This window comes from Babylonia areolata, chromosome 25, assembly GCF_041734735.1.
Source record: "Babylonia areolata isolate BAREFJ2019XMU chromosome 25, ASM4173473v1, whole genome shotgun sequence".
Lineage (NCBI taxonomy): Eukaryota > Metazoa > Mollusca > Gastropoda > Neogastropoda > Buccinidae > Babylonia > Babylonia areolata.
This window is the reverse complement of record NC_134900.1, coordinates 7,305,701-7,330,845: the sequence shown is the minus strand read 5'-3', so window position 1 is coordinate 7,330,845 and position 25,145 is coordinate 7,305,701. Positions and strand designations below refer to the sequence as shown.

Sequence of the window (25,145 nt, the reverse complement as noted above, 5' to 3'; positions counted from 1 at the left end):
TAGTGATAGTTAATATCTGAGCCCTTCTCCAACGAAATATTTGTCTCTTGACCTTCTTTAAATTTTCTCTGTGGAAACCAAGCCGCTAACAGTTTGTTCTCCGACTGAAGAGCACAATCACTGTTGGTAATACTGCAACATCTGAGCCCATCAATGAAATACCCAGTTGCTTCCACGTATTCTGTAAAATTGTCTCTTTGAAATCACAGCGAGCAATGTGGTATCCTGCTGAATACAGGTAACAACTGGGTAACACTGGGAGATTCTCGAGAATTTTGCAGCCTCTGTACACTAATCCGAAACGAAGATCGTCTCGCACACACACACACACACACATTCACACACACACACACCGCCTGCACTCAGATGCAAACTGACGCAAGGCATGCACACGACCAAGCGCACGGCACGGCGCAAAAAACATACGCACAAGCGCACTCGCCTCCGTCAGCGTGTTAAACAATAATTTCCTTCAGTAGCGATTTGCGTCGCGGTGAATGGCTGTGTCCGCGCGCGCACGAGCATGCGTGATTTGTCGAACATTTCAATTTGTGGATCAAAATCACCATTCTATGCTCCGCCCACTGACCCGGCTTCACGAGAACATTGTGACACTAAAGGGAAGTGGGAAATTGGTGTGTGCTGATGTGCAGTTTAATAAACTCTCAAAACTGGGGGTGATCAATGCAACTGCCACTAGTCAGTATAACTCGATCCAGTCAACAGCTCAGTGATGCTGCTTTTACCATTACTACTACTTTTAGCAGCAACCCTCTGCTTTTCACAGTTTTCATATCTAGTCAGGCAAACGAGCAAGCAGGGATGGGGCTATGCTTTTTGGACTGACAGACTGACTAAATCCAAAAACGTTCGTTTCGTTGTTGTTGTTTCGCGTTTTGTGGGAGGCTGGTCAGGACTGATGGTATCGCCGGGGTCAGTCATGCGCTCAGCATCCCCGCCAAACAACTTGGCTATCAAGAGTTTGTTTGGATAGATTGAGGGTGCAAGGGGGTGGGTGGGCCGCTGGTTTGGATAAAAATGAATACGAACAGTAAAACATTGATTTAATAAATCAGTTTTCCGGCAGAAGGTGATCCTGCACTCGACTTTTATTCTGCCACGGGTTTACACTTTCTGTGCAACATTGCAATGAATTTTTAGTGTGTACTTCTTGTCCAGTAAATAAATGATAATTAAAAGGCGGAAAGCACTTTGGTTCTGCCGAGATTCACAAGCAGTTCGTGATAATTTTTACGAAGAATCTAGAAATTTGGGGAGATTTGGCTTGATGTTGTTTAGTTTCGGTATATAGACAAGCTCAACCACGTGGTATTGTCGGTGGACTATCACACATGTGTACACTGGGTCGTCGTGTCGAGAATTTGTGACAAAAACTGACAGGTTTACAGAGATATCAAATATTGTTATAGCTCGTCAATATCAGTGAAGAGGCCATGGCTCTAGAACAAGGAACCAGGCATCGCGCAGGAAGTTTGAAACAGCACAATAAAACACACAAACACGGGAGACATAGAACGAAGGGAGAGATCAGTCGCGAAAATCAAGGTAAGTGCTCTACTTGTCAGTCTCAGCTCTATTCGGCCACATTCAACCCTTTGATTCTCACCCTCGCACCCGCCCTCCGCACGAAACAAAGCAACGAGGAAAGCAAACGAATAATACTAACGTAATCCAGCTGGGTGTTTGTGTTCGAGTAGCCATATAAACTAAAGTGATATCAATCAAAAACACTTTACTGATCGACATGGAAATTAAGTTGTGCAATCACAGGCTCGTTGTAAACACCATTTTGACGGGCGCAATAGCCGAGTGGTTAAAGCGTTGGACTTTCAATCTGAGGGTCCCGGGTTCGAATCTCGGTAACGGCGCCTGGTGGGTAAAGGGTGGAGATTTTTCCGATCTCCCAGGTCAACATATGTGCAGACCTGCTAGTGCCTGAACCCCCATCGTGTGTATACGCACGCAGAAAATCAAATACGCACGTTAAAGATCCTGTAATCCATGTCAGTGTTCAGTGGGTTATGGAGACACGAAAATACCCAGCATGAATGAACCATGACAGAGTCATCGGCAAGTCGATGTTGGTCGTGTAACGGAAAGAAAACATAAAATTATCATGCGCAACATAAAAAGAGATTAAAACTAGTCAAATAAGAATTCCCAGTAGCTGATGATTGACTAAACCGCACCCTCACCCCACCCCCATCCCCCCACACACATACTCATGTTAAGACAATAGGGTATTGCACAACAATATTTACAAATGAAAACAACCAACAAATAAAAGGTATATATTACTAAAATGATAAGCGCACACGCATATGTTAAGACCGTGCAGTATTTTACAACAATACATTTATAAAAACAACCATGTATATTATAATATACATGGTTTTAAATAAACAACCATGTTTTCAGTATTCTTCCTTCTTTCCATGAACAGCCATAATCAGTTGTCACTAATGGGGGGATGTGCAGAATAATCAATGTATGATTGTGGTCCCTCAACAACGAAGAAGAAGAAGAGCACTGATTCTGTCCATATTTAGTAGTAGTTGTTTTTAACTGTAAAAAACAGCAACAAACAAACAAAAAAACCTGTCATTTCGCAGTATCTAGGCAAAACCACTCGGGCTAGCAGAATGCTCTATGGGGTACACCGTAATGCCCGACCAGCATAACTCCCAGCGTATTATTTACAGCTGCTTTGATCCATGATCCCAACACTTATTAGTTTAGAATGATATATTATCTAACTCCTGTTCTCTTGGTTGGATGGTTCCAGTAAGTGATGCTTGGAATTGTGGATTGCTCAAATTTATCATTTCAATAAAAAATCTTATTACATTTATAGCATATACAGGGAATATATGATTTGAAAAGAAAAAATAATATCTAAAAATATGAAATTAACAACAATTAAAAAAGAGTTGAAATTAATTATGAGTATGTTCAGAAGTTTCTTAGTTTCATTCCCTAGTCACCAGACCTCCAAATGGGGAGTGAAGTATATGCAGTGTCTGACAACATAGACAAGTCCTGGCCACTTTGTGAAAACAAATAATGTGCATTTACACAGTGCTTGCCCTGCAGCTCTGAGCACATTTAACAATACATGGGTTATAAATAAGATGCAGGAATATAGTTGAACATGTCAAGACAGAAAAAAAAATTAAAAGCAGTGTAATATCACTCCCAACTCGCATGAAAACACCTCTCCTCCGTCATCTCCCAACCCCTGCACACACATTGACGCATGCAATGCATTGTCATGCACATAGTTGTGGCACAGATTTTCAAACCCAGGGTCCATAATGTGCACATCATGGGACTTGAGTCAGTAGCACTGGATTTCAAACATGTGTCAGAGGAAGAACGCAGGCCAGGGTTGGTTAGAATGGACTGTAAATCACTGCTAGGTCAGTAACTTGAGAGGGTGCAGACAGAACTGGTCTGTGAACTCAAACGTAAGCAAGCTAATTTACACTTGACTTTGGAAACCAGGGTAGGATAGAAGTGGAGAATGTATACAGTTGTTAGCAAGAGGCTTTCAAGATCAGTCAAGCTGCAGAGGTTTTAATTATCTGTAGAGGTTCTATGACAGAAGTAGGAATTTACCACATACTGAAAAAGAATTGCAGTAGAAATCTAATTCAGAAAGAACACATGAACTGACTTCCCCTTTGGGGGCTTTCATTATATATATATTCTAATTAGATATCTCATCCTAAGTGCTGTTGATTACAAATGTTCAGTTGGCTTGTCAATAAATGAAATACACAGAATGGTTTTACCAATAATGATCATGTTATGATTCACTGCTTGCTTCAATGACTGTTACAGGTCGAGTGAATGTTAAAACGCTGACTAAAAAACTGACAGCTGCAGAAAAGCAGGCTGTCCGCAGAAATCAGGTAAGTATAGGCTCAGACACTGGACAAGTTTATTCCAGCATGTAAATACCTGTATCTGGGATAGGGAGGGGGGGGGGGGCTTATCAAAGGAAGGTTTCATGTATGTTTGAGAGACATCATTATGTCGTGTGTTTATCACATATTTACATGCACTTACTATCACAGTCAAGCCCAATCCATACACACTTGCATTTGTATACTTGGTCTCTTCCCTTGCACGCAGACACACGTCTCATGTGATGTGCACACACTAAGTTGACTAACACAGTCACTGACTGACATGTTATTCATTGTAGTTTGTACACTGTTCTTGCTTGAACACGTGTCACTTGAACTGAATTGACTGGTGCAGAAATTTGTATGTTCCTCAGGCCAAACAGGCACGCAAGCTGAAGCGGGAGCAATGTTTTGAGAAGAAGAGACAGAGAGGAGGCCAGCATTCACCACCGCACTTTGTCGTGAGTATTTTACCACATCAGTGTCCTGTGATCATAGAGTATGTCATTTGCAGTCAAAATAGTATCATATGAATTCATGATCTTTATTTTTAGTCTGTATTAGGATAAAGCACCAGTGAAACACACTGTATAATAAAAATTTTAAAAAAGATTGAAAAAAAAAAGATTAAACTGTACAAACAAACGTCCAGGTAAAAAACTGATGGACGAAAATACTTCTTGCACCAGCCGCTGTGGCAAAGTGGTTAACATTGCAGACTTTTAGCTTGGAGGACGTGGGTTTGATTCCCAGTTGGAATGGGTTTTTTGGCCTGTGGCTAGCTACTGCTGGAAGTTGAGTGTGCTGTGAGCTTAAATGGGCAGAGTGGGAGCACACAAACCAAGGTAGACTCCAGGCCTGAGAAGTGCATAGGTCAGGCATTTCCTCCTTTTTTCTTTTCTTTCTTTTCAAGCAGATGTGTTGCAGTGCATATGGGTTGATAGTCTGCATGCTTTGACACCTTGGAAGTGATACTGAAAACATTCCAGTGATTGATTGTTTTGTCCCTTCAAGCAACAGTTTAAGCAGTTAACATTGCCTTTTTTCACTCTCAGGTTTGAGCTGAGTGAAAAGACTCTGGACTGGAGTTGACAGTTTCTGAAAACTCATTGGAACAGACTGCTGTGATAAGTTTACAAGTCATGGCATTTGGCCTTTATAATTTATTTATATACACAATGCCATTGAAAGGAACCGCACTTAATACTTTTTAAAGATAGCACACACACAAACACACACACACGCACACACATGCACGCACGCACATGCTAGTGAGTTTTCAGCATTGTCTCAGTTGTAGTTTCGTGTCACTTATGGATGTTTGGTGTGTGTGGTGGAACAGGTGGTGGTGGGTCTCAGTGTTACTGCAGACTGCACGGCCGCCATGGAGCAGCTGTGTCACTGTGTGGAACAGATGGACGGTGGGCTGGTCACCAGGAACGATCAGGGAATCGTACATCTCAGGTAAGTAGGACTTGCCAGTCTGTAAGGTCTTACTTAGTTACTTACTTACTCAGTTACTGCTGGTTGTGCCCTGTGGTATGTGGGACAGCAAGGAAGACGTGCCACTCTTGTCTGTTTTGGGCCAGCCACTGAGTGAATGGTACCCCACTTGTCTGTTTTGGGCCAGCCACTCAGTGAGTTTCAGTTTCAGTACCCGGTCGATGCAACTTTTTCTCAAGGCCTGACTAAGCGCATTGGGTTACGCTGCTGGTCAGGCATCTGCTTGGCAGATGTGGTGTAGCGTATATGGATTTGTCCGAACGCAGTGACGCCTCCTTGAGCTACTGAAACTGAAACACTGAGTGAATGGTGCCCCACATGTCTGTTTTGGGCCAGCCACTGAGTGAATGGTGCCCCACATGTCTGTTTTGGGCCAGCCACTGAGTGAATGGTGCCCCACATGTCTGTTTTGGGCCAGCCACTGAGTGAATGGTACCCCACATGTCTGTTTTGGGCCAGCCACTGAGTGAATGGTGCCCCACCTGTCTGTTTTGGGCCAGCCACTGAGTGAATGGTGCCCCACATGTCTGTTCTGGGCCAGCCACTGAGTGAATGGTGCCCCACATGTCTGTTCTGGGCCAGCCACTGAGTGAATGGTACCCCATATGTCTGTTTTGGGCCAGCCACTGAGTGAATGGTGCCCCACATGTCTGTTCTGGGCCAGCCACTGAGTGAATGGTGCCCCACATGTCTGTTCTGGGCCAGCCACTGAGTGAATGGTGCCCCACATGTCTGTTCTGGGCCAGCCACTGAGTGAATGGTGCCCCACATGTCTGTTCTGGGCCAGCCACTGAGTGAATGGTGCCCCACATGTCTGTTCTGGGCCAGCCACTGAGTGAATGGTGCCCCACATGTCTGTTCTGGGCCAGCCACTGAGTGAATGGTGCCCCCCATGTCTGTTTTGGGCCAGCCACTGAGTGAATGGTGCCCCACATGTCTGTTCTGGGCCAGCCACTGAGTGAATGGTGCCCCACATGTCTGTTTTGGGCCAGCCACTGAGTGAATGGTGCCCCACATGTCTGTTTTGGGCCAGCCACTGAGTGAATGGTGCCCCACATGTCTGTTTTGGGCCAGCCACTGAGTGAATGGTGCCCGACATGTCTGTTTTGGGCCAGCCACTGAGTGAATGGTGCCCCCCATGTCTGTTTTGGGCCAGCCACTGAGTGAATGGTGCCCCACATGTCTGTTCTGGGCCAGCCACTGAGTGAATGGTGCCCCCCATGTCTGTTTTGGGCCAGCCACTGGTGAATGGTGCCCCACATGTCTGTTCTGGGCCAGCCACTGAGTGAATGGTGCCCCACATGTCTGTTCTGGGCCAGCCACTGAGTGAATGGTGCCCCACATGTCTGTTCTGGGCCAGCCACTGAGTGAATGGTGCCCCCCATGTGATTCAGGGTCTTGAGTTCTCCTTTGACTGTTCTCTGTCAGGTGTTCAGCAAGTTGTTGATATCTTCAGGGTGATGCATGGTAGGCTGTTCACTGTGACTGATATTGATGAAGGATCTTGTTTGTATGTCTATGTTGAACTGACACGCCCAGTAGGTTTTGACACTTGCAGTGAAAGTTTTTAAGCATGATGCTTTGTTGGATTGGCAAGGAAATTGGGAATTCCTCTTTTTGTGCCTGTCTGGTTTGCTTGCTTTTTCTTGTATCTCCTTATCACCTGCCTCTCACCTTTTTCCATCTGTCACTGTCTTTTTCTTTCTTTGTCTCTCTCTTTCTTTTCATGCCTTTCTTCCTTGTATGACTCCGTCCCTATGTCTGTTTCTCTTTGTTGTCTCACTCTCATTAACAAGATTTGCTGCTGAAAAAAAATATTACATGTATGCTTTTAGTTTCCTTCAGTTGATACTTGTAGTTTGTGTGTTGCAGTATTCCACGGTTCAAGCAGAGACTAGCGTACTTCATTGCTAGCAGCAGCCTTCACTCCATTTTGGATGCAGCTAAGGTGGCCGACTCAGTTGTGTTTGTCACATCGCCGGATGATGTTATTGATGACATGGGCGACTATTGCCTTAAGTGTTTGATGGCGCAGGGAATGTCCAGTTCTGTTTTCGTGTGCCAGGTAAGTCTGACTTCAAGTCTGTGTGTATGTGAGAGCAGGGGTTGATGTATGTGAGTTTTTGCATATATGTGTGTGTGAGGTATGGATGGTATGTTAACACTTTGTCCACACGTGTGATAAAAATACAAAGGGAGGTTCAATGTCTGCTGTCTGATCCATACATAGAGTGCTAGAGGTAATGAACTGAACAATTTGGCAGGGAAAAAAAGAAACAAAAAGTAAATCAGCAACAACAACAGCAGCAGCAGCAGCTTCCATTGACTGGATTTGGGAATGAAATAGGAAATAGGGTGATGAGGTTTTGCCTTGGAGAGGTCAGCAAGCCCTCCCCAATCTCTCCTAATTGTGTGGAAAAGAGATGTCTGAGCTTATATGATATTTGACCATTACTTCATAACACATATGATTGTTCTGTGATTGCAGGGGCTGAATCAAGTCCCTCAGAAGAAGTTGGCTGAAACCAGAAAATTGATCACAAAAGAAATTGAAAAAAGGTGAGATGGTTGAGATGTCTATCACCTTTTTTTTCTTTGTTTTTTTTTTGTTGGTTTACTTCTGAAAATGTTTGTATTGAAAAAGTGTTATATTTTGCTTTTATTTCCTATTTTGTGATACTGAAAGCAATATATTTTCTTTTCTTTTCTAATTCAATAAGCTGATAATGTGAATTATTCCACCAATGTTTTTTTAATTTGTAAATTGTAAAGTGTAAAAACATGGGATACCTGAATGAATATGTATGTTGAATGTGTGTCTTCCAGAATTCCAGACAGCAAGGTGCATTCACTGGATAACGAACAGGATGCTTTGCTTTTGATCCGAAAGCTGACAGATGCAAAAACAAAGCCCGTTCACTATCGTGAAATTCGACCTCATATGGTAGCTGAATCCATCAGCTTGGAAGCTGAAAGTGCAGAGGTGGGTGCAGTATTTTCTTTTTTTTTTATGTTAAAGTTGTTGTGGATGCTTATGCACTTTGTTGTAAGTTTGTTTTTTCTTTAGAACATACAGGGAGTGGAAGCTTTTTTGTTTGTTTAATTCAAAATACTAGAGTGGAGCATATGAGAGTCAAACAGTTTTCACTTTTTGTTAGTTTTTTGTTGCTTTTAAACCATCATAACGTCAAAATTGCACCTAATAGTGTTGTCAGCCTGAATGAACGTTTTGTATACAATGCACAGCTGGTCTATGCAGCAGGGAAAAACAGTACTCTCTCTCTCTCTATTTTCTCTCTCTCTCTCTCTCTATATATATATATGTGTGTGTGTGTGTGTGTATATATATATATATATATATATATATATATATATATATATTCAGTTCTTACTTACAATCGAAAGATGCAAAACAAAACAAAAAAAGATGCAAAAAAACCAAAAAAAACAACAACAAAAACGAAAGAAAAGTCAAGGTGGTTTGTTCTCGGGTAACAAAATTACACTGAAAGGGTTCTGGAGGGGGGGGGGGACATGACAGTAAAGAGATGCAACTGTATAAACTCATTTCTCCGTATCAAAAGATGCCCAACCAAAAATGTCAAGGTGGTTTGTTTCCAGGCGATGGAAGGTACACTGAAAGTGTCTGGGTACCTGCGGGGGGCGGACATGTCGGCAGATCGACTGGTGCACGTGGTGGGTTGGGGAACGTTCCAGATTGCACAGATCGACTCCACAAGGGACCCCCACCCTCTGGTCCTGAGGAAAGAGAAGGCACACAAGGTGAGCTGTGCTTTGTGTCACCTGTGGTTTGGTGCTCTTCTCATCGAAAGGAGGAAAAAGGGGGAGACCACTTACTTCTATTCCAGAGACTGTTGTGGCACGCGGTCTTTGCATGGAAGAGACCTTTGTTGTTTTTTGTGGTGACATTCTTTTTGAGATTCGTTCGTTTATTTATAGTCTGTTCATCTAAGATGATGATATTAGACTGAGTTCTTTTTGAGAGTTTTTACAAGTAGATGCTTGAATGAGGTTAACCTTTTTCATTGGATCTGGCTGCTGAAGTCGATTTGACAAAACTTACCAGTTCATGTTGCTTGAACAGTGTGCTTGTGTGAATATGAAAGCTCTCAAAATACAGATTTTGCTTGTAGAATAGCTTTAGCTGTAATAGTAATACAGTTTATTTAATTGGTGGCTGAGCTTTGAACAGTGTAATATGCTGATAATGTTGGAAGTGTTTTTTTTTGTCTTGGCATTGATGACAGTCGTCACTCTGTTCAGTTGAGCAAAAAGGATTGTCCCTTGCACATTTGTATAAGAAGATCCAGTTTGATTGTAAAATACATACACTTGCAGGCAGAAAAAAAGAAAAGACAAAAGAAAGGGTGGCATTATGCTGTGGTAATGTAGTCTTCCCAAGGAGAGCAGTCTGAATTTCACACAGTGGAATCTGTTGTGACAAACAGGAAAACAGTACAGTACAGTACAGTACAATACAATACAAATCAACACAGTACACCTCAGTACAATACAACACAACCCAGTACAGTAAATACAATACAATTGAATACAATTTCAGTCAGAAAAAAAAGAAGAAAAAAGGGAGTGACACTACACTGTGGTGATATGTTCTTCCAGAGGAGAGCAGCAGAGAAGTCTGTTGTGACAAAAAGTAATGCAACACAGTGCAGTACAACACAAAATAGTACAATACAATGCAGTTTAGTGCAGTACAATATAATACAGAACAGTTCTATGATACAAAACGCAATGACTCACCTGTGCCCATGGGTGTGTTCCTTCACAGGGATCCTCCATGGAGCAAGAGGAGGACAGTAAGGTGCTGGCCCGTCCTGACCCCAGGTATCAGATGGGTCTGGACTGTGAGGTGGAGGTGGACCCCATGGCAGAGGAACAGACCTGGCCCACTGAGGAGGAGCTGGCTGATGCTGAAGGTAGGTACGCTGCACACACACACACCTGTATGTGTGTGGTTGGACAGGAGAGTGTGTCTCTCTGCTGGTGCATGGTTGCTGTGAATGTGAGGTGTGTGGTTTTATGCACCTTCAGGAATGAAAGTACCCCCCACCCTCATTCTCAACCTCTTCCCCTCTTAACCCCTCACCCCACCTTCCACTTCTCTGAGACAACGCTCACTATTTCCAAAGGTGATGAAAAAAGAAGTGAAACTGTGAGTGACTAACTAGTTACGATACTGATTGTAAGAATTATGATTGAAGTTGGGGTATGTTTTTGTGCTGAATCAGTGAATGTGTCAGTATTCATGATGTGATATGTACAATTGAAGACACTATTGTGCGCTGAATCTATCAGTTGTGCGATACATCTCATGATATGATGCACATCTCAGTACATTATTTACATATTGGAGTGAAATATATTGGCTTGCTTCAGTTGCTTGAGACAGATTATTACCACGAGTCTGCAAGTTGAATAAGAATCAGTCTTGATTTGGTCATAATGACATTTCTCTCCTTGATCTAAACAAATGTACTCACCTGCTTTTGAACAGAAAAAAACACCAGCAAAACATTCTTCACTTATTCAGCTGAAGCCATGAACTACTGTGCACATTTGCCATGTTACACATCAAAATCAGTGGAGACAATTTATGAAAATTTATTATTCAGAATTATCAATTTAAAAGGTATTGCCAGGTTTGTTTGGGTTTTTTTTTTAGGAAAAAAACTACACCATGAACTTTTCAAAACAGTAAAAATAACAAATCTGAACCAAGTTTTTCATCATGTTTCATGTCTGTAGATACACCCACACCATGTGCATGGAATATGTTCCAGTCAAAAGCATGTAGCCTCTCTCATTTGGATGTTGAGGCATTATGTTTATACCAAGGTTGATAGAGCATTGATAATACTGGTTGAAAGAATGATTATTGAAATCAGTACTGTTTAAGCAGGGGCTGAATGCAAGTGCTGATGTTGATGGACAAATCTTGATGTGCAGAGTCCAGTAAGCAGAAACCCAAAGTGTTGGATTATCAGGGACACTGGCTGTTCCCAGACGATGTGAAGGTACATGCAACCATTGTTATAGGAGATGGCTGTCAGCTGTTTCTTAGTTTACACTGCAGAGCCTGACTGTCGAGTTGTGAAAAAAGTTGGTTGATACCAAATTTATGTTTGACTAACCTTTCTTGCAGTATGATGCCATGAAAATATCTTTCAAAGAAACTGTAAAAAAATAAAATAAAATAAATAAAAATTTTAATGAATAGATACAAATTTGGGTTATGAGACTGACATAAGACATTCCATATTATTTGTCGAGTGTGGGTTAAGATTATGAGATGAAGCAGAAACAGTGCTCTTTTAAATTGATGGCAAATCTTCTTGCCTTGACATATTTACATTTGTATATTGTTGATTAAGAGATAAGTGTTTTATTATTGAGAATATATATATATATATGAAACACTTAATTAGGAAATTATCATAATTTACATTATTGAGAATATAAATGAAACACTTCATTTTAAAATCATCATAAATTGCAAACTATCTTGTCTTGATTGCAGTATCTGTACTATGTACTGCTTTTGAAAGTCTACAAAGGCGTGAAGTGTTTAACATCTGGTCAGTAAATAGAATTTTATTTTGAGCAGTCTGTATGAGCACTGAACAAATGTGGATGGTCACAGTAGTATGATTCCTATAGTTCTCAAGTTCTGTATTTCATCAGAAAGTCAGTTTCCTTTATGAATATTTAAATTACTGTTTCAATCATTTTTAGTATAGATGTAATTTTACATTGTTAGTTTCTGAACATTGTAGTTTATGTTAAGTTCATTTGTTTTAGAACTGTTTTATGTCATCTTGTTATACTGTTCACTTGTTACATTTTCATTTGTCAGACTTTGTTATCATAACTAAATGCTCTGTTCAGATTGGGTGTATTGAGATTGGATGTTTTAAAATGTTGTCATTAATTGTGTTAAAATGTTGTCATTGGTTGTTTAAAATTTTTGCCGTTACATGTATTGGCACAGGATGATGAGGACAGTGATGATGACGATGAAGAAGAAAGTGATGAAGATATGGAAGCAGATTCTGATGATGATTCCTGGAAAACATGCAGCGATGCAGACGAGACAGAGTCTGTGGCAGTGAGTATGGAGTATATCTGATGCTGTATAACTGTACGTGTTGTGATGCTGGTGTGACAGTCCTTATATGGCCCTATGTGGTCAGCTGGGCTATATGCAACAAAGATAAATGAAGAAATAGATAGATGCTGGCATGAGAACTGTGCTTACACCCACACAAGCAATCACCGGGGGGGGGGGGGGGGAATGAGTGGGAGAGAATAACAGATATACACACGAAACAAAAAGTAACATACACTAGAGCACTAAAAATCCCAGAAAATTGTAAGCAGTTGTAGGAATACTAATGACTAATGACCACAGAAGAACTATCCATTCATAGGTAAACAGATGTGGGTGTCCCACTCCCCCCCACTCAACCCCTCCCCACCCCCACCCCCCCACCCCCACCCCTTTTTTTTTTCTTCAGCCAATGAAAAAGTCCCCCATGTAGCACAAAAAAGTGGAAAAACAACTATAAATGATAGACAACAAAAAGTGCTCTGAACAAAAAGTTCTTCGTGGACTTGCATGCAACTGAGGCCAATTGAAAAAAAAAAGAAATTAAAAAAAAAGCTGGCATGAGATCCTGGATGGGTGTGTGAACAGATGAAATGCATGCACTCTTTTAAGTATTTGTCAAATATGTAGGCCTGTTTTTATACAGATATCACTGTAGATCTGTCTTGTGTGTTCATTGGAATGTGGAAGTGTGCAGCAGTGTTACACTCAAGAGTACTGGCTTTACAGTTTACTTCAGCTCATTAGGAAATGCTTGAGCACTTGACTTTTTTTCTTTCTTTTTTTTCAGATGACAGAGACAGAAATTGGTGATGATAAGTATGACGTCCACTTTGATGAGGAAGCTGAGAAACTTCAGTGAGTTTATTCCTTGTTTGATTTGCTTGCTGGCATGTTTATGTGTATTCCAGGTTTTGTTTTTCACTTTGTGGATGTGTGTGTAAATAGTGTGTTAAACATGGGTATAGTTCTGGAGTGGATGTTGGCTCTCTGTATATATGATATAAAGAAACGGATCTAGTTATATAGACACGAATCGAGTCATAACACTAGGGTTTAGTTCTGTCAGTTTGAATATGTTTATATTGATGGACATTTGTGTGTCTGTACTTGCACACCTTTCTCGTTGTGACTTGAATGGTTCTGTTTGTTAATTGCTGTAGCTTCTTTCAGCAGATTTTGTGTAATTCGTGCTTGATACATGGATGTGCGTGTGTGGATATCCGAGATGCAAGTATTCATGATTTCTGTTAAAACGCAGTCTGTGTATGTATTAGTAGGGCTTTAGAGAATGTGCATGTGTACCAAATTATTTTGTTAGATGTATCATTGCTGCATCATATGTACTGATTGAAAATCGGCTTTAAAAAAATGGACAGATTTTAGTAAGAGAGAAAGAAAAGACAGACTGGAGGAGCCCTGGTGTAGGTGGAGAACTGTGATCGGTGAACCCTGATGACCTGTGAACCCTGATGACCTGTGTGCAGGTTAAAGCAGCTGCGTGAGGAGCGAGAGAATGTCATGTTCCCTGATGAGATCGACACCCCGGTTGATGTGCCTGCCAGAGAACGCTTTGCCAGGTAACACTTTGCACCTCTTTTTGCTGCTCTTTCTTCTTACTTTGTTTAGGTCGTGGTCCACATTATGTGCAGATTATTACATAAATAGTAAATTAGTTTTTATTTTTATGTAAAAATTAACAGCACATTATTAATGCAATCTTTTTTTCCCCCCTAAATCCTCATATTACAATCAGTTTTTGTCATGTGCTGACGAAAGTCCATTGTGCTCCATGTAAAATACACAGACACAAACACACATAACAGTCTTGAACTAGAAGGAAAGGTGCCAAAGTTATTTTAAAAAAATTTTAAACTACAAAAAATCAGTCTTATTCTTCCTTTTACTTCTCTGTCTTCCTACTTCTGTCGTCATCTTCTGGAATGGGGTTGATATTGTTGTTTTCTTTTGTGGTGGTGTTATTTTCTTTCTTCTGCATCGCCTTCTTGTTCTGTTCTCTCTCTTTTTCTTCATCCTCTTCTTTTTGGCAGGAATATCACCATTCAAGTGATGCTTCTTGTGCTGAGTTAACAGTGTCTGTGCTGGTTGGCACGCAGTGTGTTTGACAGTTTGTGAGTGGGTTGTGGAATCCATGGTTGCTGTGTGACGTCCACAGGTATCGAGGTTTGACCAGTTTCCGAACATCTCCATGGCCTGCAGATGAGGAACTGCCGTTGGACTATCAGCGAATTTTCAAACCTGGCGACATGAAGGCCCTGAAGAAGAGGGTTTTGAAAGCTGATCTGACCAACAGCGTGATGGTAAGTCTACGTCCATAGGGCTCAGCCATATAGAAGACAGTTTTATGATTGAATATAGAAAAGTCTGGGCTATGAGACGTTCTTTGTTGAAATTTTGCTGAAGGTGGTTCAAGATTATGTGATCCAGTTTGGGGAGGACTTACTGTGTTCTTAGAATGAATGGACAAGTCGTCTTGCTGTGGCATATTTACATTGTGACGGACGAACCAGGGTGTAGCTGTGTATGGGGGAATCTGAATGAGTGGTGTGGGAGTAATGCCACTGAAATGGTGCAGATGATGAGGCAGCAAAAAAAACACAACAAAAAACAAAGAAAGAAAGATGTGCATTGAGATGTTGATTGAGGGACAATGATTTAATTCTTGAGACATGTAAATGAAACGCATAATTTGCAAACTGTCTTGCCTTGATTGCGTATCTGTAGTATTTACTCCTCTTGTTATTTTACAGAGGCATGAAGTGTTTAACATTATGATCAGTAAATAGAATTTTGTTCTGAGCAGTCTGTATGAGTCCTGATCAACTGTGCATGTTGTTGAATGATAATGATGTAATTCCTGTAGTTGTCATGTTGTGTGTTACATCAGGCTGCTACATATGAATGGAACCTGTCTTTTCACTTCACCACTCCACCCCCTCTCCTGCATGTGTGTGTGGGCATTGTTTGATAAGCAAGCAAGGGATGATAGTGAAATACCACTAGAGTTGTGTTGGTAGTAGATGTGTGAAAGTAGTTATGTTATTCTGTTCCAGATGGGTGTTGGCGGTAGATGTGTGAAAGTAGTTATGTTATTCTGTTCCAGATGGGTGTTGGCGGTAGATGTGTGAAAGTAGTTATGTTATTCTGTTCCAGATGGGTGTTGGCGGTAGATGTGTGAAAGTACTTACGTTATTCTGTTCCAGATGGGTGTTGGCGGTAGATGTGTGAAAGTACTTATGTTATTCTGTTCCAGATGGGTGTTGGCGGTAGATGTGTGAAAGTACTTATGTTATTCTGTTCCAGATGGGTGTTGGTGGTAGATGTGTGAAAGTACTTATGTTATTCTGTTCCAGATGGGTCAGTACATCACTGTGCACATCAAGGGGGTGCCCAAAGCTTACATGGGTGAGTCGGCTTTTCACACAAATCAGGCATTTTGTCTAGAATTTGACACTGTAGCAAGAAGAATATTACTTCACTGAAAGAGTGAAACAGCAAGTGTCTTGGGCATCAGTGTTAATCAACCAATGTTTGAACAGCATATTATTAGTTGGGGGTCAACACTAAATTCTTGAGTCAGGAAGATATTTGGTTTGGGAGGGGAGGATGAGGGGTAGTTCATATATTTGCTTTAGATATTCTGCAGGACATATGAGAGGTTTGACAAAAACACATTTCGGGAAGTTTTATGTCTATACAAGTGTATCAAGGCATACACAGTAACACCATTCAGTATACTGGCACATTTACTCATGTTGTGATGTTGACCACCTTTCTGTTTCTAACTCAACAGAAGCCTACACACCCACCACCCCTATGGTGCTGTTTGGACTGCTCCCCTTTGAACAGAAGATCACAGTGGTCCACATGGCTGTGAAGCGAAGCGCCACTTTCCAGGACACTGTCAAGTCCAAGGCTCGACTTCACTTCCAGGTTGGATTCCGACGCTTCTCCGCCTGCCCCATCTTCTCAGAGTTGAGGAAAGGAGACAAGCAGAAAGTGAGTCACATGTGTTGACACAGGTGGTCTTTCGTTACGGTGGCATGTGTTTTGTGACAGGCATACCTTATTTTGCTTTTGGCAAAGATCTGACACATACCTTGTGATAGATTGGATAGTTTCAAACAACAATGAAACAGTTTTTTTTTTGTTTTTTGACACAGTGTTTGATGAAATATGTGCATATTTGTATAAATATCTGTGTGTTTGCAAGTTTGTTTGTGCACATGATTGTACGAACACAGGAGCATAGTGAATGCTTGTGATTTTGTTTGTGGTATGTTGTGTGCATAGATGTAAGAATGCACATATTCAGGTGTTTGTAGCATCACAGTTAACACCACAAACATCTTCAGATACTACAGAAATTATGCTTGTTTTTGTTATTACATTTGATTGCACAAAATAATACAGTTGTCTGGCCAACAGAGAGTGTAAAAAACATGAGGCAATGCCATCCAGGTGCTCTAACATTTATGGCAGGGACTGTTGTTTTTTGTATTACACACTGACTTTTTTTTTCAGATGGAGAGATTTCTGCCACATGATGATGTGGTTGTGATGTCAGTATTCGCCCCAATAACCATCGGCAGCTGTCCCGTTATGGTGTTCAAAGAAAACACCTTTGGTGAGAGTTTGAGTGGTTTTTATGTTTCTCTGTCTCTATCTTACATCCAGAAATGCACTAAAGTGTGTCACTGTGTGGATGCTACGTAAGTTATACCCAGTACAGATGAAAGGGGGTTGTTTCTTTTTTGTTTTCAATTTTCTTTTGCGTCAGCAGTGGTGTTAGATGTTCAGTTCATACTTTGAAAAAAGCTGATATTCTTGTTTGTCTGCCAAATGTTAGAAATATCTGAATAGGAGTAAGATTTCTTTTTTTCAGTGTGTGTGAGTGTGTGTGACTGTGTATTGATCCTGACCATGGACTCTTGTCCGCTGCCCCCACCCCCACCCCCCCACACACCCCTCCTTTTTTCTTTCTTTCTCTTTTTTTTTTTTTTCGTTTCTCCCCAACCTGCCAAGTTTCTGTGTGAAAAACACTGTCCAGCACCAAATAAAAAGACTCGGTGCTCTCTGGTTGATGTCAAAATAACACAATGGACATGTTCCCTTCAAACTTGGTCGAAGGTGAATGTTAGTCATTGTTTTTTTTGTGCAGGAAACTAGCTGCAGCTGTCAAGCTTTGTTACAGTGGGATAAATGGTCTTTTAAATTGACCCATTGATATCGACTAAAGTGGCCTATGGCGGTGCATTGTCTGGTTGACAAAAGTTGCCTATTGGGGTGAAAGAGTTGATCAGTCTAAAACCAGTCTTCGTTGTACTTAGAATTACTGAGGACTTTATTGAAAGTGTAGTGAGTGGCAGGGAGTGTATAGATAGGATAATACTACTGACTAGGTTTGAGGTGCTGTGATTGACAGATGTATGACTACAATAATGCTAATGACTAGGTTTGAGGTGCTATGATTGACAAGAGATGTGTGACTACAATAATGCTAATGACTAGGTTTGAGGTGCTGTGATTGACAAGAGATGTATGACTACAGTAATGCTAATGATAGGTTTGAGGTGCTGTGAGTGACAAGAGATGTATGACTACAATAATGCTAATGATAGGTTTGAGGTGCTGTGAGTGACAAGAGATGTGTGACTACAATAATGCTAATGATAGGTTTGAGGTGCTGTGATTGACAGATGTATGACTACAATAAAGCTAATGACTAGGATTGAGGTGCTGTGAGTGATGAGAGATATGTGACTAGGATGATACCAGTGACTAGGATTGAGGTGCTGTGAGTGATGAGAGATGTGTACCTATGATGATACCAGTGACTAGGATTGAGGTGCTGTGAGTGATGAGAGATGTGTGACTAGGATGATACCAATGACTAGGATTGAGGTGCTGTGAGTGATGAGAGATGTGTGACTAGGATGATACCAATGACTAGGATTGAGGTGCTGTGAGTGATGAGAGATGTGTGACTAGGATGATACCAATGACTAGGATTGGGGTGCTGTGAGTGATGAGAGATGTGTGACTAGGATGATACCAATGACTAGGATTGAGGTGCTGTGAGTGATGAGAGATGTGTGACTAGGATGATACCAATGACTAGGATTGAGGTGCTGTGAGTGATGAGAGATGTGTGACTAGGATGATACCAATGACTAGGATTGAGGTGCTGTGAGTGATGAGAGATGTGTGACTAGGATGATACCAATGACTAGGATTGAGGTGCTGTGAGTGATGAGAGATGTGTGACTAGGATGATACCAATGACTAGGATTGACGTGCTGTGAGTGATGAGAGATGTGTGACTAGGATGATACCAATGACTAGGATTGAGGTGCTGTGAGTGATGAGAGATGTGTGACTAGGATGATACCAATGACTAGGATTGACGTGCTGTGAGTGATGAGAGATGTGTACCTATGATGATACCAGTGACTAGGATTGAGGTGCTGTGAGTGATGAGAGATGTGTGCCCAGGATGATACCAATGACTAGGATTGAGGTGCTGTGAGTGATGAGAGATGTGTGACTAGGATGATACCAGTGACTAGGATTGGTGCTGTGAGTGATGAGAGATGTGTGACTAGGATGATGCCAGTGACCAGGATTGAGGTGCTGTGAGTGATGAGAGATGTGTGACTAGGATGATAACAGTGACCAGGATTGAGGTGCTGTGAGTGACAGGTGTTTGACTATTGTTGCAGGTGAGGAGCACTTGCTGGGCACTGGCTCTCTGCACTCAGTGAACCCTGACCGAATCATTCTGAAGAGGAACATCCTCAGTGGCCACATCCTCAAGATGGGCAAAAGAAAAACTGTCGTCCGCTTCATGTTCTTCAACCGAGGTCAGTGTTTGTAAAACTTTGTATATTGATAGTGAAAGTATCGTTATCTGTTGGGTATTTGCTTGTTTGCTCATGTGGGCTTTTTGTGTTTGTGTATTTTGTGTATTACATCACTCTTGTTATGTATATGGTGTGTGAAAGATGTTGATATATGTTTCAGTGCCCTCAGGGGCACATGAAATAAACTTTGCCTTGCCTTGCTGTGGGATTCATGTAAGCCATCAGGATTTATACCAAATGGGAAAAAAAGGGTGGAGTGGGGGGGGGGGGGGAGGGGGGGGGGATAAATGAGGGGAAAATATACAAGGGGGAAAAGGATTTATGTCAGCAGATGCTGTGTTGTTGTTGTTTTTTTTTTGGGGGGGGGTTGGGGGGGGGGAATTTGTAAGGCGGGTAAAGGAGGAGAGGATGGTTGTCTTTTCATTTAGAAACAGAATTTGTACAATGATCGATTGCAGCAATCTGTGATGTGATGTTATTTAGAGAAACTGAGCAAAGTATTGATATTCTTTAAAGAAACTGGGCAAAATATCTAAACTAGTATCCCAAATGCCATGTTTATTCTCCATTCTACTGTAGCCCCCAATTCTGGTATAGTCTGAAGGTAATGACCAACTCACAGAGGTATTTCCAGTTGACATTTCTGATGTTGTGTGTGTTCATATACCCACACTAGAATGTGTAACAATGTCGGGCTGGTTTTCGTTAAGCCAGTGTTAACATGTATGTTTGAATGTTACAGAGGATATCAACTGGTTCAAGCCAATAGAGCTGAGGACGAAAACGGGAAGAAATGGGCGTATCTTGGAACCACTGGGTAAGTCATAGTTGTTTTTGTATTATAGTGTTTTTTTTCAGACTAATTTACACCATTTTGATAATTTCAAAGATCAGTAAAAAGGTTGATTCATTTCATCATGCATAGCGTAAGTAGAACTATGTTGATTAAGACAAGTATTGGGGATGAATTTGTTTCGACCACATGACTGTATTCTGATTCATGTTGACAGTACCACTTGTAGTGTAAAATATTGATCGACTGGTTTTACTGGATGGACACAAACATGACATTTGTCATGCCGACAGTTGTAAATAGTAAACAAGAACAAGAACTTTTGCCCCTTGAAATTAAGACGAGCGACAACTTTGAGCCAGAATCAGAATCAGTAAGAGAAATTGATTAAGTGTGGTTAGGTCTGTGATATACAGGTTACATGCATGACTATAGAATATGGCATGCAACATATATAACAAAAATACACACCAGTCAAAACAAACCAAACGTGATAAAAACATCACCTTGCCACTACTTTAAACACACACACATGCATGAACGCACACACACACACACACATTTTGCATATGCATGTGTTGCACAACACTTCAGCTGAACAACTCTTATCAGCTCCCATATAGGACAAGAAAGGGTGCAGAGAAACGCAGCAAGAAACTTGTTTTGTCTGTACATAAATGCATGGTACTATACTACTCTAATGTCTTCTGGATGAAAGAAATTATGAGAATATTAGTGTTATTGTAAGAAAATAATCAGTGTCATTGGGTGGGGGGGATTTCAGTATGTTGAAATGACAGCATATTGTCTAAAAATGAACAGGAAAGTGTGGGTTGTGTTCAGAATGGAATCATTTCTTTGCTGGCTGACTGCATCACTTTTTAGCACCAACTCGACATGTTTTGCTTTGTTGGTCTGGAGGGACACACCTGAACGCATGACTGCTTCTTTCTGTGCAGGAACTCACGGACACATGAAATGCATCTTTAATGGCCGTTCCAACTCCCAGGACGTGGTTCTGATGTGTCTGTACAAACGAGTCTTCCCCAAGTGGACATACGAGCCGGCAGTCCCTGTCCCGACCTGTGAGAACTGAAGAGGAGGAAGAAGTGAAGGCACACTTCTGATATGACACAGACTGACATCAGTTTTTTGTGGGGTTTTTTTGTTGTTTTTTTGTTTTTCATTTAGCCTTTTTTCTCTGTCTCTCTCTTTCTCTTTCTTTTAATTAAAAATTACTAGAAATAGTGTACCTGGTTGCTGCTGTATTCTTTTTTTTTTTAAGCATTCATTTTGGTGTCGAGTGTTGTTTTCTGTTAGATTGTTGTTTTTTGTTTGTTTGTTTTTCAGTATATATGAAGTCACAGTTCATGTAAAATGTTTTTTGTGCTTCTCAAATATTTTGAATGATAGATGTTGATTCTCTGATGGGTATGTGGAATGTGTGTGTGTTGTATGCATTTGGAGAGCAAGTTTGAACTTGGTTATGTTAATATCTATGTGCATATAATGGGAATTCTGTAATATGCGTCTTGGCTGAAATAAATTATGACAAAACTTGTGTCACTTTTGAACTTTGGTATATATGGAAACAGACTGAAACTGAATACCAGAAGTTTGCGGCATTGTCCAGTGGGAATCTGCATGATAACAAAACAAACACCACAACCTTTCATTACTCAGCAAACTTGGATGGTAATTGATGCCAGTCTGTAAAGCAAGATAGGTAATGGGACATGTTTTTTGTTTGTTTGTTTTTTCACTGTTTCTTGGAATAGTTTATAAATAAACATATTTTGTCTGTGTGGGTGTGTGGTGTTTTTTCCTGTGCTTGATGACCACTGAGGTTATTCCTGTGATCCGTCACCTGCTGAGTTCTGTTATCAAGCTGCCTTCCCTACTTCCCCATTCCGTCACTTTTTTTTGGTATGTTTCCCAAGTGCACTTTGACCTCATTGCTGATCAGCTGTGGTGTAGGGTTGATGGTTTATAACACACACACACATGTGCAAACACACACACACTGTGATTTTTCTTTACATAGTGAAATAATCCCCATGTGTACCACCTTCAGCTAACAATGCTTACCTTGTATGTTTAACTTTGTGCAGTTACACAACCAACATTATCTGCCTTAATTCCTGTTAAAAAAAAGACTCGCACCACTTATTTGTTTCAGAATTGTTTTTTCATTCAACTTACAATGGGTGGCATAAATGATACACAATATAGTGGTGTGCTGGTGTGGATATTGTGGCAAAATGGAAGATGACAGAATATCGGGTGTCCCCCAAAAATAATTTTTGATAAGTGTTTTCTCAGTGATAGAGAAACTGAATTCATTGAAAATGTTCACACAGTACCCTTAGGGTATCATCCACAAGTATGCAAAATATCTAAAAGTTCAGGCGCAAATTATGCGAGTATTGTCAAATTCAAAACAGCATGTCATAAAATCCAATATCAGAGCTGTGCAATGTGACCATCATGTTCATGCCAGGTGTTGGCTTCTGTCAATCGGTGTCAGTTTAAAAGTAGCCTGTCTGGGTGTCAAGTCTATTGATTTTTTTCATTGTTGTCTGTATCCAAAATCAGTTCTCTCCAAAGTTTTAGTTTGGAAAGATCAACCATGCCTTTGAGTCAAAGTGATAAGTTTACCATTGAAACCTGTTTAAAGGAGAAAGGCTGGGGTGGAAAAAGGATCGTAAAGGAATTTCTAGGCAAGGGGTGGAGTCATGTCACTGTAAATAGACTTATCGCTAAAATACGCACTACAGGGTCAGCATGTACAATTGGCAGTGGGAGACCCAAGACTGCATGTTCGGAGGAGAACGTGGACCATGTTGAGGAACTGATTCAACCCCAGGAGGAGAACCCAGGGACCCACAAATCTCTTAGAGAAGTTGCAAGCGATTTACAAGTGAGCAAGTCTTCTGTGCAAAGAATGGCGAAAGAACTGGAGCTGAAGCCCTTCAAGAGGATACGGGTCTCAAGGAGGGACCAAAATGTTAGAGGGAAAAGAAAAACTGGCTGCCGTAACTTGAATGACCACGACTCAGCCACTGATGTGAAAAGGATTATTTTCACAGACGAGAAAAGCTTAACGTGAGAGATAGCTAAAAATCACCAGAACGATAGCGTTTATGGGAAACGGAAACGAGAAATTCAGCCATCTCGCCTCTGTCATTAGACTTCCAGATTTTCAAAAAAGATAATGGTTTCAGCTGGAGATCCTGGAAAGGAAAAACATTCATTTTATTGCCAATGATAGAGCCAAGGTTAATAGTGAAAGCTACATTCAGTTATTGGATGACAATCTTCTCCCAGATGATAGGCGCAAGTAGGGTTACCCAGGCCCATCTGGAGGAGGCTACACCAGAATTCATCAAGAAGGATGAATGGCCTTCACAAAGTCCTGACTAACCCAATGGATTATGCCATATGGGACTCTCTGAAGGAGAAAGTTTACTGGGGAGTGAGAGACAAATTGACCAAGCAGGCATTAAAGGACAGGATAATTATGTCATGGCAGGAGGTATCGGTGGAAGAAATACGTAAAAGCATTTCTGTTTGGAAGAAACAGCTTCGTTTAGTCGTGAAGGAAGATGGAGGCCACATTGAGGGTAAACTGAAATACGTGAATTTTCCTCTGATTCCTCTGGATTTTTTGACATGCTGTTTTGAATCTGACAATACTCACATAATTTGCATCTGAACTTTTATATATTTTGCAGACTTGATGATACTTTAAGGTTACTCTGTGAAAAGTTTCAATGAATTCGGTTTCTCTTATCAGTCTGGCTACAATCTCGCATTATGTAGCTACATAGTTCTGATTTGATATTACTTTCACATAGCTTTTTATCCATCTTCAGTTATGTGCATGGCTGACCAGATATTACAATCCCAGTATATATTTATATCCCAAACAGCAATCAAACGTTTGTTAGCAGACATACATATGTTAAGGTGAGTACAGCTAAGTGTGAGATATACACATGTAAAGTTGACTGCAGCAAAGTGTGATATTCCTATTTATTTTCCCAAAGTGAAACAAATAATGACTGCAGCCATTATTTACTATGTTGTGCTTATTTCCCAATACTGTTTACAGATATTGGCTAAATGAAATGTTTGTAAGCAGACAGAATACAAATATTATGGGATTTATGCTGGCTCTAGCTAAGTGTGACTCTATTTTCTCATACAAATCACAAATATTAACAATATGATTAACAGTTGATAAGCAACTGATTTTAGATAGCATTTTAACTTACCCAACCTAACATAGTAAGTTCTAATTTGATAGTATTTTTACATAGCTTATCATCCATCATAGGTCTGAGAGTAATCAAAGACTTGTCTCCCTTATTTCACCTTCCCTGCACCTAAAGTAAACATTTTTCAACAGTTAGTTCTTACAGAGTTTGCCAAATGACTTGTAATTATGTAAAGGGTGGAGATTTTTCTGATCTCCCAGGTCAACATGTGTGCGGACCTGCTAGTGCCTGAGCCCCCTTCTTGTGTATACGCAAGCAGAAGACCAAATACACATGTTAAAAGATCCTGTAATTCATGCCAGCGTTCAGTGGGTTATAGAAACAAAAACATACCCAGCATGCACACCCCCAAAAACAGAGTATGGCTGCCTACATGGCGGGGTAAAAATGTCATACACATAAAAGCCCACTCATCTACATACAAGTGAACGTGGGAGTTGCAGCCCAGGAACGAAGAAGAAGTTTGTGATTCTGCACTCTATAGCTGTGTCTGATCACCAAGACTGGAAACTACTGGAACCAAGCGTCTGTTAAATGCCATGCGATGTTTATGTTATTTCCATTGAAACAAAAACAGTAATCTTGAAATAAAAGTATAAAGAAATA

At 40.8% G+C, this 25,145-nt stretch overlaps 1 protein-coding gene across 1 annotated transcript; it reads left to right on the top strand.

Moving 5' to 3' along the window:
- Positions 1-1,335: 1,335 nt before the first annotated feature.
- On the top strand, positions 1,336-21,465 carry LOC143299480 (pre-rRNA-processing protein TSR1 homolog). The gene is made up of 20 exons (XM_076612712.1): positions 1,336-1,566; positions 3,865-3,935; positions 4,307-4,393; positions 5,275-5,396; positions 7,308-7,500; positions 7,924-7,994; positions 8,262-8,418; positions 9,057-9,218; positions 10,246-10,393; positions 11,424-11,491; positions 12,466-12,582; positions 13,373-13,440; positions 14,070-14,162; positions 14,759-14,903; positions 15,957-16,008; positions 16,397-16,602; positions 17,128-17,230; positions 19,326-19,466; positions 20,209-20,283; positions 21,219-21,465. The coding sequence occupies exons 1-20, from the start codon at positions 1,455-1,457 to the stop codon at positions 21,353-21,355; spliced, it is 2,328 nt and encodes a 775-aa protein (XP_076468827.1). The 5' UTR covers positions 1,336-1,454; the 3' UTR covers positions 21,356-21,465.
- Positions 21,466-25,145: the final 3,680 nt, after the last annotated feature.

Coding starts and splice junctions, on each gene's coding strand:
- LOC143299480 (XM_076612712.1), top strand. CDS start 1,455: ATGGCTCTAGAACAAGGAACCAGGCATCGCGCAGGAAGTTTGAAACAG. Junction 11,492..12,465: donor TGTTCCCAGACGATGTGAAG/GTACATGCAACC, acceptor GTATTGGCACAG/GATGATGAGGACAGTGATGA. Junction 12,583..13,372: donor ACGAGACAGAGTCTGTGGCA/GTGAGTATGGAG, acceptor CTTTTTTTTCAG/ATGACAGAGACAGAAATTGG.